The 13893-nt window shown below is 41.0% G+C and overlaps 1 protein-coding gene across 1 annotated transcript; it reads left to right on the top strand.

Annotated features, from left to right (window-relative positions):
* The first annotated feature begins 2326 nt into the window (after window positions 1-2326).
* LOC104455098 (laccase-14) lies at window positions 2327-13589 on the top strand. The gene is given in 7 exon segments (XM_039317507.1): window positions 2327-2422; window positions 2583-2734; window positions 11047-11291; window positions 12029-12154; window positions 12263-12343; window positions 12346-12838; window positions 13133-13589. Coding segments are annotated over 7 exon segments (1650 nt in total).
* Window positions 13590-13893: the final 304 nt, after the last annotated feature.

Raw genomic sequence — 13893 nt, forward strand, 5'->3', positions numbered from 1 at the left:
AGATGTTTGGGTTGTATTGGAATTTTGAAGGGTTTTTCAAGGATGACCTTGAGTCTTATGTGCACAAAATAATAAATTATCACTTTGATCACTTTCTTTTTACTTGTATTTTTTATTAGGACGATTCTCATTAATTTTTTTTTTGGAAAAGAAAAAATTAAAAAAAATAAAGGAGGAAACCAATTGATATTCTAACTATTTTTTTTTTGGAAAAGATAAAAATAAAAATAAAAATAAAAAAAAAGTAAAGGAGGGAAACCGATTGATAAAGTCATCTGGTTTTCCTCGGGAGTGTGTGGCCATTAGCTGACTGTTCCTCCGTCGTTGGACTGAGGGACGGTCAGCTAAGCCCTCCCTAAAATTTATATGATTTAATAAATGCAATCAAGTGAGCCTATGCTCATGCGCGCTCAAGAATGATTCTGATTTGGTACCAAAACTCGAACTCGGAAAGACATGAAATTCCTCTTTCGCCGTTTTCAACTTATATCACGAAAATCGCAGAAGCCCTAGCTGTGCGGGCTGCACTTTGTGGGTTAAACAGCAGTAGGAAGAAAGAAACGCACGAAGCAACCCCCAAAGTGCAGCTGTACTTTCCTCTGATATGCAAGTTCTTTTATCAATCAACAGATAGCTTACTGACAGTTAGATGCATTATAGGCTGGGATGAAACGCCATGGCCCCCAGGTCCATCATTAAAGATTGCACTAACCTTCTGAGCCAGTTAAAAGGAGTTTTTATCTGGTTTGAGTCAATGGAATTTAATTAAACGGTCGACTAGGTTGCTAAAGCTCATCATGCCAGCTCTCTTCCGATGGATTGGGTTACACATCCCCCACATCCCCTTTGGTTAATATTATGTTCGGATCTCGAACTTTTTTGTAATTCAGCATCTTCAGTTTAGCAATGAAAATTCACGTTTTTAGACCAAAAAAAAAAAAAAAAAAAACCTTATATCACGAAAACAAAATTCTTGAAGGAAAAGAGCACGTGATGCCCGTTTGAATGTCTCGTACTTCCTCGGTCCCTACTCTTCTTACTGGTCCGGTCTCTCGCTTTTATTTGTCTATTGGTCGACGAATTCACTTCGCGTGACCGCTTTGTATAGATTCTTAGAAATTTTCACTTTTTTTCTTTTGTCCTTTTTGCAAATACCCTTCATTTTTTTCAATATTTATACGGGGTTAATTACGGTTTTAGTTCTCTAAGGTGTAATATATTTACAATTTCATCTTCTAACATTTATTTTGTACTATCGGGGAAATGACGGTTTGGTCATTTAAGTATTGTTTTGCTCATTCAAGTCCTCTAACGGGAAACTTGTCCATAAGATCCTCAATTTATTATATGATCGGTGTTAACTAGATGGTCATGTTAGATATTTCCAATCAAAATTTATTTGGAAGGCTACATTAGTAATTCGTCAAAAAGTTTAGCACTAAATTTGTATCCTCAAAAAGTTTAGGACTAAATTGGTATAATTAAAATGTTTAAGACTGAATTGGCTATTGAAAAATAAATTTAGGATCTTTTGAACAATTTTCCTCACCTCTAACATTCTTGATTTCTATAATTTAACACTTTATTTATCTGTTGTAACTAAAATTATCAAATTAAGGTTTCTTTCTCCTTTTTCTCTTCTCTTAATTCGTTTATCGCTAATTTGGCACTCGTTTGGTGTTTCGTTAGCACCGAGTGACAATTTTTGTTATAATGACGATTCGGTGAGAACAATCAATCTAGAGGATTTAATTGCACAAACTGAGAAAGTTAGAAAAATCGATTGCACAGAATAAGACTAACAATTTACTGAATCACACAAATCAATAAAGCCGGAAGACTTGATCGAAATGAATAAACGTTGGGAGGCCAAATCGCACAAACGCACCGAAAGATGGAAGACTAAAACAAGTACCTAACCCCTATATATGCACACGTCGACCCCAAGGTGGAATTCTCAACACGACCTTTCCAAAACAGCGAGTTCATATACTCGCCAGCTCGTTTGAATCACCTAACCCTTGCATTACTATAGCTTCCAAACGTGAATGTGTGAGTCAGTTTTCATTATCTTATCTTGCGCTCAACCCAATGATCTAAACTGACACCTACTGTTACACCTACCATTGGTGGGAAAACAATCTTCCACGCTTGTCGTCCACGAGCAACAGCGTCTCCCTCCATCAGGAGGGCGTAAAGAATTGGTGACGGGACAATCGCAAGAAAGTTGGATGAGCGTTGCGTGTATATATATATATGTCCCACACAGATGGGAAGGTAAATCCCAGCAAAATCTCTCTTTCTCTTCGTTTGCTTCGTTTGGGAAATGGGGTCCAAGGACATGGGGATTTTGCTTACATTTGTACTGATGGCGATGTGCTTTTCCTCTGTCCGACCGGAGGCTCAATACCTCGACTTCGTCGTGAGTGAATAATGATGCACGCATGCATTTCTGAAGTTCTTCTCATGCTTTTCATTTCCTCTTTTTCATTCATATCACGAAGGAAATAGTTTTTAAGTGCTGGGATTATAGTTTGAGTATATATGCGTGTGTAATCGGTGGTTCTTTGATAAATTTTAAGGTGGAAGAGAAGGTGTTCACGAGGCTGTGCAGCTCCAAGAGCATATTGGTTGTGAACGGGAGTTTTCCGGGGCCAGTGATCAAGGTTCACAAGGGTGACACCGTCTACGTCAATGTTCACAACCGTGGAACCTCCGGCCTCACTATGCATCGGTTCTCTCTCTCTCTCTCTCTCTCTCTCTCTCTCCATTAGCCAAAGGTGAGAGGTTGCACTCGCTAGCTGAAGGCTTTATTTGATTTGGGCTTAAGGCCCATCCGCCAAAGTTGGGCCCAGAAAGCCCGATCCACGGGAATAAGGCCCGTGGAAAGAGGGAGGTATAAAAGGGAGGAGAGAGAGAGAGAGAAGAGGTTGGTTGAAATCAGAATTCACGTCGTCTCTCTCCCGCGCGTATTCTCTCTCAAAAGACAAAAGAAAAGACAGTAAGCATACGGCTTGTTCTTCCTCCCTTCAAGGCTTCACCGGATCGAATTGCTCAATTTTCTCTTCCTCCATCAACGTCGGTATTTAATCTGTGGCTAAAAGGTACGCTCGAATCCGTGGTGTGCTTTAGGATCGGTGATGCGTGTTCGTTTTCCCGGGCTTCGTCTTCCGCATTGATTTAGGGGTTCGATTTAGTGTCGAATCCGGTATTTCGGGGATCAGTCATTCCCAACATTGGTATCAGAGCCCTAGTTCACGTTTTTCCCGATCAATTCTGATGTTTTTGATTGATTTTTCGCGAAATCTCTTCGGCCGTACGGAACCGGGCAAAAACCCCGACACCCGAGCGCTTTTCGGCCATTTTTCCGAGATTTCGTAAGTCAAAATAAAATTGTGATTGCATAGGAAGATGCACGACGTCGAGACGAGTCCGGCGATGTGTCGACCACCGCCTGGAGCCGCCGCACGCACCCACACGTGTGGCCGGAAGGCGCTACGCGTGGGCGCGCGCGCCGCCGGCGCTGGCCAGCGCGTGCGGCCACGCGCCCGGGTCGCGAACCGGCGCGTGCATGCCGCCCGGCGGGCGGCGCACGCGCCGGTCCGCGGACCGACGGCGCGTGCGCGTCACTTGATGGCGTCACCGTGGCGTCATCCAACGGTCGGTAACCGTTCGGATGGCGTCACCGATGACGTCATCGCGGCGTCTTTCGCCGGACGGCACCGGCCGCGACCCGACACCAGGAGACCAAGGCACATGGCGGCACGTGCGGATGGCGTCTCGCGTGGCGTCATCCCCCCGCGCTGCAGCGGCACGTGCGTCGGTCCGCGCGAGCGGTCCGTCCGGCCCGTCCGGTCCGACCGGTCCGATGACCGTTGACCTCTGTTGACCATCGTTGACCGACGACCGTTGACCGTTGACTTTGACCGTTGACCGTTGACCCAAAAAAAAAAAAAAAAAAAAAAAGGAGAGAAAAGAATATGTTTCTTTTTTCAATTAAGTTTATATGGATTATAATGTGATCCCTTATTTGTTCTGCATTTGTTGCAGGAACAATGCCTCCCCGAGGTTGCGCACACCTATTCGCGCGATTCTGGGATGAACAAAATTATAAGGTTTGTCTAAGTTGATAGGCGGGCGTGATCATCGATGGGAGAGGTGACTTAATTGATCATGTCCTTGAAGTCAACGGGAAAATTCAACAGGTCGTATGGAATGGTCGTCCTATGTCACAAGTCGAGAGATGGTGCGATTTTTCATAAACACTCTTCCACACGAATGGCAAGATGTGTTGAATCGCATATGGGATGTCAACGGAGCTGCTTCCTATAAGAAAATTGTGATGGATTTTGTAAATGAATATTATTGTATTGTTTCAAGGAAAAGATCAAGAAATTGAACAAAAGAGGATCTTTCCCAGTTCGTGTCTTTGACTTGGTGTTAGTTGTATTGGCTGATATGTGTTAAGTGTGATTTGTGGACATATTATGTAATGATTACTACCTAATTGTGTTAATTGAAAGCATTATTATTTTTTATTGGATGTTCTATTATATATTGCTTTCTGTTACTGTTGGTTGCTGTGGGTAGTAGTAGAAGTTTTTGTAACTTCATAGAATGTATTTGCATAAGACAATTATATTAATAATAATTTTGAGTTAGGACTTTGGAGGATGATTGGAAACACAGTGACCTTTTGATTCTGAAGCCTTACTTGAAATTATTCATTAATATGATGGGTCTGTGCAAATAGGGATGCATAAATGATAGGCATTAATTATTCGTGCATGTATGTCGATGTGTTGGTGATGGTTTCGGCAACTAAGAATGTGATTGCTGATATGAACGGCAACAATTGTGAAATATTGAATATGAAGATTCAATATGTGCTGGAAAAGCGAGAAGCACTAGAAGCTCTTGACCAAATTATGGAAGATCTTGAGGGTGCCGTGCGCCACCTTGAGCTAGTAAAGGACCGCCTAACGGCATTTGAGCCGAAAATAAATATTGGCAATGTTGGTTCTAGCTCAGAAAGGGCTTTGAGCTCTAAGCGCAAGCGTATTGATTCGTTCAATATATGGGCATGCAAAGGATCAAGTCCTTATTGCAAGAAATTAAGGGTTAACCAACACAAGAGAGGAAAACATCCTCAAGTAAAGAAAATGTCAATGGTGAGGTGTTACAATTGTGACAAGAGAGGTCACTATGCTTGCGACTGTCGTGAGCCAAAGAAAGTATACACCTCTAGTACATTTGAGAACTTTGCTTATGTGTCAAGTTCTGCTTTATTGGCTGAATCCAATCCTTTGTGGACTATAGATTCAGATGTAACAGACCATATAGCGAAGGATAGAGAATTCTTCGTGAAATTTTGACGAGTACCAACTGGACCTAAGTGCATCTATGTAGAAAATAACTCCAGAGATGAAGTTAAATTAATTGGCACCGGCCAATTGAACATGCGTGGTGGACGCAACTTGTTCATACATGAAGATCTATATGCTCCGGAAATTCGTCGAAATTTAGTGTCTGTTTTGATGTTGGTCAAGCTTGGTTTTTATATGAACTTCCATAATAGAGGTGTAGATTTGTATTTGGATACGAACTACTATAGTTGTGGTCACTTTCTGGATGGTTTTATTGTATTAGACGTTGACTGTGGCGATGTCAATAATTGTTATTCCCTTGTTTCACGTCTTCTCTACTTCACATGATAATGATGTGAATGTTTGTTTCACGTCTTCTACTTCATATGATAAAGATGTGAATATGTGGCATGCTAGACTTGGTTATATGGGCCAGCTATATATGAAAAGACTAGCCAAAAGAGGGCTTGTTGGGCAATATTGAAAAGTTGATTTGTCCATATGTGAGCATTGCCTAGAAGGGAAAACGACAAGAAAACCATTTGGAAAAGATAAAAGAGCTGAATTTCCTCTGCATTTAATTTATTCTAATGTCGTGGTTCAATGAATGTGAGAGGAAGGCAAGGGGCTGTTTGTTTCATCACTTTTATAGATGATTCTACTTGATTCGGATATATCTATTTGATTTATCATAAATCTGAAGCATAAGTTGTTTCAGAAGGTTTATGAACCTGGCAGAAAATCAATTAGACAAGAAAATAAAAGTATTTAGATCCGATCGAGGTTGAGAATATTTATCTGATGAGTTCAGAAAATAATGTGATGAAAAGGAATAGAAATACAGTTGTCTATTTCATATACTCCTCAACAAAATGGTGTTGCAGAGAGAAGAAACAGAACCCTACTAGAAATGGTTAGGTCTATGATGGCGCATGCTAACTTACATATCACTTTTTGGAGTGATGCGTTGTTAACTGTTGCCTATATACTTAACCGAGTGCCTTCCAAATCAGTTACCTTTACTCCATATGAGTTATGGACAGGTAGAAAACCGGACTTGAGTTTTCTTAAGCCATGGGGTTGTGCTGCCTATACACATGAGTCCTCTCACAAGTTTGGGAAATTGGGTCCCAGAGGAAAGAAAAGTATTTTCATAAGATACTCGGAACACTTGAAAGGGTATGTGTTCATTGGTGAGCAGGAAAGTGGGAGTATAACTGAATTTGAATCACGAGATATCACATTCTTAGAGGATGAATTTCCTAAGAAGGGCGAAATAGGGGAAGATTGTTCCCTATTTGAAACCTTGGATCAAGATAATGACCTTAGTGGACTTCGTCCAAGTGGGAGTAATATGAGAAGTGATGAATTGAATTCAACTCATTCTCAATTGCAACCACTTGATGAGACGACATCATTACCTAATCAAGTGGGAGCATAATGGGAAATGATGTGCAAAGTGTACAATCTCCCATTAGGCGAACAAGTTGCTAAAGTATTCCCGTCGACGTTTTGGCATTGAAGGGAAACTTTTATGGTTGCTCCACAAGATGAGGATGAGCCAAGAAATATTAATGATGCTCGAATTGCCCTAGTAAGGAAAAATGGATCAATGCAATGGAAGAGGAAATGGAGTCAATGAAATCAAACCAAGTGCGGGAACCGGATTTGATCTTCGCAAAAGGACGCAGAGCTATTGGGAACAAATGGGTTCTCAAAATAAAGCGAAAGGCTGATGGCTCGATTGAAAGGCATAAGGCTCGCCTTGTGGCGAATGGATATAATCAACAGGAAGGAATTGATTATGAAGATACGTTTTCTCTGTAGTGAGATTTACCTCAATTCGCATTATTCGGCAATAGTGGCTAGTCCGGATCTTGAATTACATCAAATGGATGTAAAGACTGCTTTCCTTAATGGAGAATTGGAGGAAGAGATATATATGGAACAACCTGTTGGTTTCATAGTGAAAGGCCAAAAGAAGAAAAAGTATGTCGACTTTTGAGGTCGATATATGGTCTTAAGCGATCATCAAGACAATGGTATATACGCTTTCATAATGCCATAATGGCATATGATTTTACGATGATTGATGAGGATCATTGCGTATATATCAAAAGATCCAAGGATCAATTTGTGATCATATCATTATATGTTGATGATATACTAATTGCTGGAAGCAATATGGAGTTTGTTAAGATTGTCAAAAGTTGGTTGTCTTCCAACTTTGAGATGAGATATGGGTGAGGCTGCATACATTCTTGGAGTTAAGATTTCAAGAGATCGTTCGAAGAGATCGTTGTCTCTTTCGTAAGAAACTTATATAAACAAAGTTCTAGAACGGTTTCGTATGCAAGATTGTAAACCCATAGACACTCCTATTGCAAAAGGTGAAGGATTAAGCCACAGACTGTGTCCAAGGACTCCACAAGAGAAGGAACAAATGAAACATGTTCCTTATGCAAGTCTTTGTTGGGAGCTTGATGTACACTATGATGTGTACAAGACCCGACATATGTTTTGCAGTTGGAATGGTGAGTAGATACCAATCCAATCCAGGTCCAGCACATTGAAAAGCCGTTAAAGAGAATACTGAGGTATCGAAGGAAGCTGCTGATTACAAGTTGAATTACCAAGGAAAGGATCTGCGACTTGAAGGCTATTCGAGATGCTGATTGGGGAGGAGATTTAGATGAAAGAAAATCTACCTCAGGATTTGCTTTCTTCTTTGAGCAATGGTGCCATATCATGGAGTAGTAAGAAGCAAACATGCATAGCCTTATCCACGATGGAAGCTGAGTTCGTGGCATTATCGACGAGCATTATACAAGCGGTTTGGCTTAAGAGATTCTTGGATCATTTAGGTGTTATTGAGAAAGCTGCAAATCAATTATTGGTTAACTGTGATAGCCAAGCAGCTATAGCATACACCAAAGATCCAAAGTATCATGGCAAGACCAAACATATAGATACCAAGTATAACTTTGTCAAGGATATGGTTGCACGAAAGGATGTGAACTTGAGTACATATCTACGCATAGAATGGTAGCAGATCCTATGACAAAGCCAATACCTAGAGATGTGTTTGTGGTCATGTAAAATCTCTAGGATTGCGTAGAGTCTGATGTACTGGATTGTAATTTCCCTGAGTTGTTCACATTTATGAACTAGTGTTGTTTCATTATTAATGCCTATGAATCTTTGTATGATCTTTATGCATCTTAATGCTCAGTGCATTATTTTAAGTTGAGAAGTATGTCGGACAGATATAAGATTAGCCCACTCACACGGGTAATCGCCTCGTTTCTTGTGTGATAAATAGAGATGAGACTGATTTTAAGCTTATTATCTAGGTGATAATCGAGAGCTCAAGCTTAAAATACGTATGTCGCCTTAACTAAGTGTTAAGATGAGGACATAATACTTACGATGTCCGAAAGTGAAATACCCCACATATTTTGCTTTATCTGTCTACGATGCCAGATGTGAGTTCTATGAATTTTGTGATTGAGTAGATATGTGAACTCAAGTTAGACATTAGGTATGTCTGAACTATCATCTGTACGGTATTGAAAAGTGTAGACATACGCTCCATGGGAAAGGAGTTAATACCGTAATACGTATTTCATACTACGTATGCATAAGACGACCAATAAGAGTGGCAAAAAGTTTGATCTCAACTTTTATGACGTGTGAGACTCTTGAGGAAAGAGTTCCTCAATTTTTGTCCCCTCATGACTCTTACTTATTCTCAAGATTTCTATTTAGTGTTTGCTATCTTAGGATGTTGCCAATGGTCATGTGTTTGATTCGATCTAATGGGACATTTCTAGAAAAGCAAGCTGAACTGAAATTGAGAGTTTGAAGGAAAGAGGAAGATCGATTTTGGAGAATCACATTATAGTTTTGTATTCACTGGTCGACCAATTATAACTGTCTTTGTGATAATTATAATTGTGAATACAATATATATCATTGTTTAAAAGAGATCGAGAGAGATATAAATGTGATCGATCGATCTAGGGTACTGCATACTAAATCTACTCGGAGTATGACGCCCATTAATGAGATGCTATATATTCCTAACAGATGTATAGCAACGAGCTCTCAAAGTATGCTGGTCGCACGGATTATTCACCGGTATGAATGTTGAAGAGAGGTAAAGAGAATATTGTTCGGCCCACCATGTTAAGAGAGAGTCTATGATGGATTATTCTCGATGGGCCCGAGTGGGGCCTGTCCGCCCATGTTGGTTTTGGACCACCATGTGCGAGTGGGAGATGAAGGCTTTATTTGATTTGGGCTTAAGGCCCATCCGCCAAAGTTGGGCCAGAAAGCCCGGTCCACGGGAATAAGGCCCGTGGAAAGAGGAGGTATAAAAGGGAGGAGAGAGAGAGAGAGAAGAGGTTGGTTGAAATCAGAATTCACGTCGTCTCTCTCCCGCGTATTCTCTCTCAAAAGACAAAAGAAAAGACAAAGTAAGCATACGGCTTGTTCTTCCTCCCTTCAAGACTTCACCGGATCGAATTGCTCAATTTCTCTTCCTCCATCAACGTCGGTATTTAATCTGTGGCTAAAGGTACGCTCGAATCCGTGGTGTGCTTTAGGATCGGTGATGCGTGTTCGTTTTCCCGGGCTTCGTCTTCCGCATTGATTTAGGGGTTCGATTTAGTGTCGAATCCGGTATTTCGGGATCGAGTCATTCCCAACACTAGCCATAGGCGAGGGTCACCTTCTCTTGAGCTAGGTTTGCCCTTGCTAGTTACCCCTCACCCAAATTTGTGTAGAGGCCCTTGCCAGCCACCTCTTGCCCAAGTGAGAATTGTGACGCCCTTGCCTAGGTCTTCGCAAGCACGATTGCCTTGACTGATCACGGGTGAAAGGGAACAAAAAGAGAAAAAAAGAAAATAAAATAAAAGAGTAAATAGATAAATTTAAAAATTTGCAAAAATCATTCCCCATCGAGCGAGTTTTTACCAAAATTTGTTGAAAATATCGCAAATTTATTTTCAAGATTAAATTGGCCAAAATTGAAAATTTATGACTGAATTAATCGTTGTATAAGAAGTAAAGATATTTTAGACAATTTTCCCACTTGTTAATGAGAACCCATTGCACTTTTTAATACAAAATTTTTTATTTTTAAAATACTTCACCGCGCATTTTTTCACGAGGACAATTGATGCCTTGGACGATAATCAAATGTATGCATCATTTTAATATAAACTAAACAATCAAATGTGTGCATCTTGTAATTAAGAACTTTTGACGATCAATTATTTTTTTGTTCAAGCTTCAAGTATAGAATATTGTGTTTTGAGCGCTAATCGAACTTTCAAAATTTAGATAGAGATTGTTATCTATATGTCCATGTCGTTGTATGATATTAAGGATTGTACGTATTAAAAAGGATTAATATTATTAAAAATTTCAAAATGGTATTTACATGTCTCATTTACCTTGAATTAATTTTTCATTTCATAAAAATTCCAAATTGATACCCTTGATAAAATTACCTCAAATTAATTTCCATCTAAAAAAGAGTTAATACTAAGAGAGTTTGTGACTGCGAATGTTAGAATCACGGAGAGATGGTTATGATAAAGTTTGCCAATCATATTTGAATGTAACTGCAGACAAAAGGAGAGGAAATTGTTTGCTTATTTTGACTTTGTAATAGGCACGGAGTTATGCAACCAAGAAATCCATGGTTCGATGGTCCGGAGTACATAACACAATGTGCCATTCCAGTCGGTTTGAGCTTCACTTATGAAGTCAATTTCACCACGGAAGAAGGCACGGTTTGGTGGCATGCTCATAGTGATTGGACCCGTGCGAGTGTCCATGGCGCAATTGTCATTTATCCGGCCGAAGGAAGCACTTACCCCTTCCAACAGCCCGATGCAGATGAAGTTTTAGTCCTTGGTATGTACGGAAATTTCCATGCCGCCTCCTCTTCATTTCAATAAGACCGACCATTTCGAGTTTTATATATACTCTAACCGATGCGCAGAACCCATGAGGGTTTGGACATTCACACCACAAAAGAAAAAAAATACAGCAGGTTAAAAGTAAGCGAGTGTTTTTCATTAATTAATCAATTTCATCAAACTAAATTTGTGAAAGTCTAGAAAATTAATTCGCGGAAAATTTATTTAGATTCATTTTGCATGGCATGCATGAAATTTGGTACGTACTAGAGCATTCTCAGTGGGTGCACATTTACGCACCTCTGCCCTTTGTTCTCAATGAAGGAAACGGTAAGGCCGCAAGAAGAAAGGAGGCATTTATGCATATTCATATATGTCCATTTTCTCCTAAAATGAACAATAGTTCTTTCAAGTGCTGATAAATTAGAACCTATACCGCAATTTAGTATTTTGGTAGCAACTAAAAATCTTATAGTGGAACGCGAATGTCATAAGACGCTCGTGCTCATGAGCAGGAACCTTAAAGAGTAAGTATTTCGAGGATATAACGAGTATTTTCTCCGGACAGGGAGAGAAAAAAGAGTCGTTTAACCGTAGATAAATAAGAGCTACTGCATTATGTTCTATTTAAAATGATTTCATGATATGGTTTCCAAGACAAAAAGGGTATCTCGGACTTGTAATTGATGGTGGATTATTAAGCGTTTTGTTCCTCCTTTTTTTCTCTGAAAGGGTCCTGGTACATAGATGATTATCAAGAGCTGGTTGACTATGACTTGGCTGAAGGTACAGACTTGCCCACCTCAGATGCATACACCATCAATGGCCAGCCAGGGGACTTTTGCCCCTGCTCCAACGGTATGTTGCAGTCCAAAACGACGTTGCCAAATTGGAACATGCCTAGATCCAGTACCTATGTTACAAATTCTTGTATTCTTTTCCTTTTTGTTACTTGCATGGTTGCAGAATCGACCTACCGTTGGTATGTCGACTTCGGGAAGACCTACCACGTTCGGATAGTCAACGCAGACATGAATGCGGAGCTCTTCTAGCCATCGCAAGCCACAACCTCGTGGTTGTCGGCATGGACGGAGGGTACGTGAAGCCCTTCGTCACCGACTACATCATGATCTCTCCGGGGCAGACCATCGACGTGCTGCTTGTGGCCAATCAGTCACTCGGCCACTACTACATCGTCGCTCGGCAGTACTACTCCGGGAAACTGCTATACACCGAGTTCGACAAGACGAACGCGTCCGCCATCCTCCAGTACCGTGGGAGTTATGCCTCTCCCGAGGAACCCGAGCTCCCCGTTCACCTCCCATCCTACTATGACATCGATGCTCAAATCCAATTTACTCGGAAACTTCGAAGCTTAGCCAGCGTGGACCACCCCGTTGATGTTCCACTGGACATAAGTACCAGAATGTACGTCACGGCGTCGATAAACATCTTTTGGTATGCCAGTGAGCGGATGGGTTCGAGCTTGAATAATATTTCTTGGGTCAACCCGAACACTGATGTACTCTCAGCCTACTACAGGTAACTCATCCACTTCGAGGGGGTGAAAATTCTCTATTTCACACGATATAATTCTTTTGGTGTCTTAACTAATCTCGACTGTCGATGAGAATTTCATGTGCACAAATCGATGATTGAAATTTAATAAGGCACGGAAGGTGGAGAACCCATGTGCCCACTATATATATATATATATATATCATGTGGTCATATACAAGCAATATAAACAGGATCGACAGCATCTCATTGCCAATAAAAATGAGATTTTTTTTGTATTTTGATATCGCTATAACACCGACCGCATGATTGTTAAAGGAACACGAGTGGATTCTACACGACTGACTTCCCTGACCAGCCACCGACGTTCTTCAATTTCACGGCGGACGATCTTCTAGTCAATACGACGGAGCCGATCCAGGGGACTAAAGTGAAGGTGCTGAACTATGGCGAAGAGGTGGAGATGGTGTATCAAGGGACCAACATTCTGAACGCCTCGGTAGCTCACCCGATGCACTTGCACGGCTACACCTTCTACGTGGTCGGGGTCGGGGGAGGAAACTAGAACCCGGAGACCGACCTGAAGACGTTCAACCTGATCGACCCACCTCGGCTGAACACTATTTCGATCCCAAGGAGCGGATGGGTTGCCGTCAGATTCAAAGCAACTAATCCCGGTACGCACAATCACCATGGTGGGATGTTGGCGCGCTCGAGGTTTGGGCGTGACATTGGGAATAGGCAAAATCCTAACCATCATAGGAGAATGATCTAAGACTCCAGGAGGAAGAAACGATGCCTCAGAAAAGGAGAAAATAGAGTTCCAGGTCGAGTTAGTCAACACCCTGTCAATTTTCCTTTGTTTGCGAGTAGGACCAGAGGAAGCTGACCATGTAAATCTGTTCGCCACATATCTGAGATCATCCAACCCAGCTTGATTAAGACAATCGCCAAAGTCATTAAACGCCAGGATCCAATAGTTGGAACTATCAGCTCTATCGAAAGAAGACCGAATGGCATTGAAATCCCCTGCAATAATCCAGGGCGACTCCACAACTTGGAGACTAGACTGAATTAAG

The sequence above is a fragment of the Eucalyptus grandis genome, chromosome 7, assembly GCF_016545825.1.
Source record: "Eucalyptus grandis isolate ANBG69807.140 chromosome 7, ASM1654582v1, whole genome shotgun sequence".
NCBI lineage: Eukaryota > Viridiplantae > Streptophyta > Magnoliopsida > Myrtales > Myrtaceae > Eucalyptus > Eucalyptus grandis.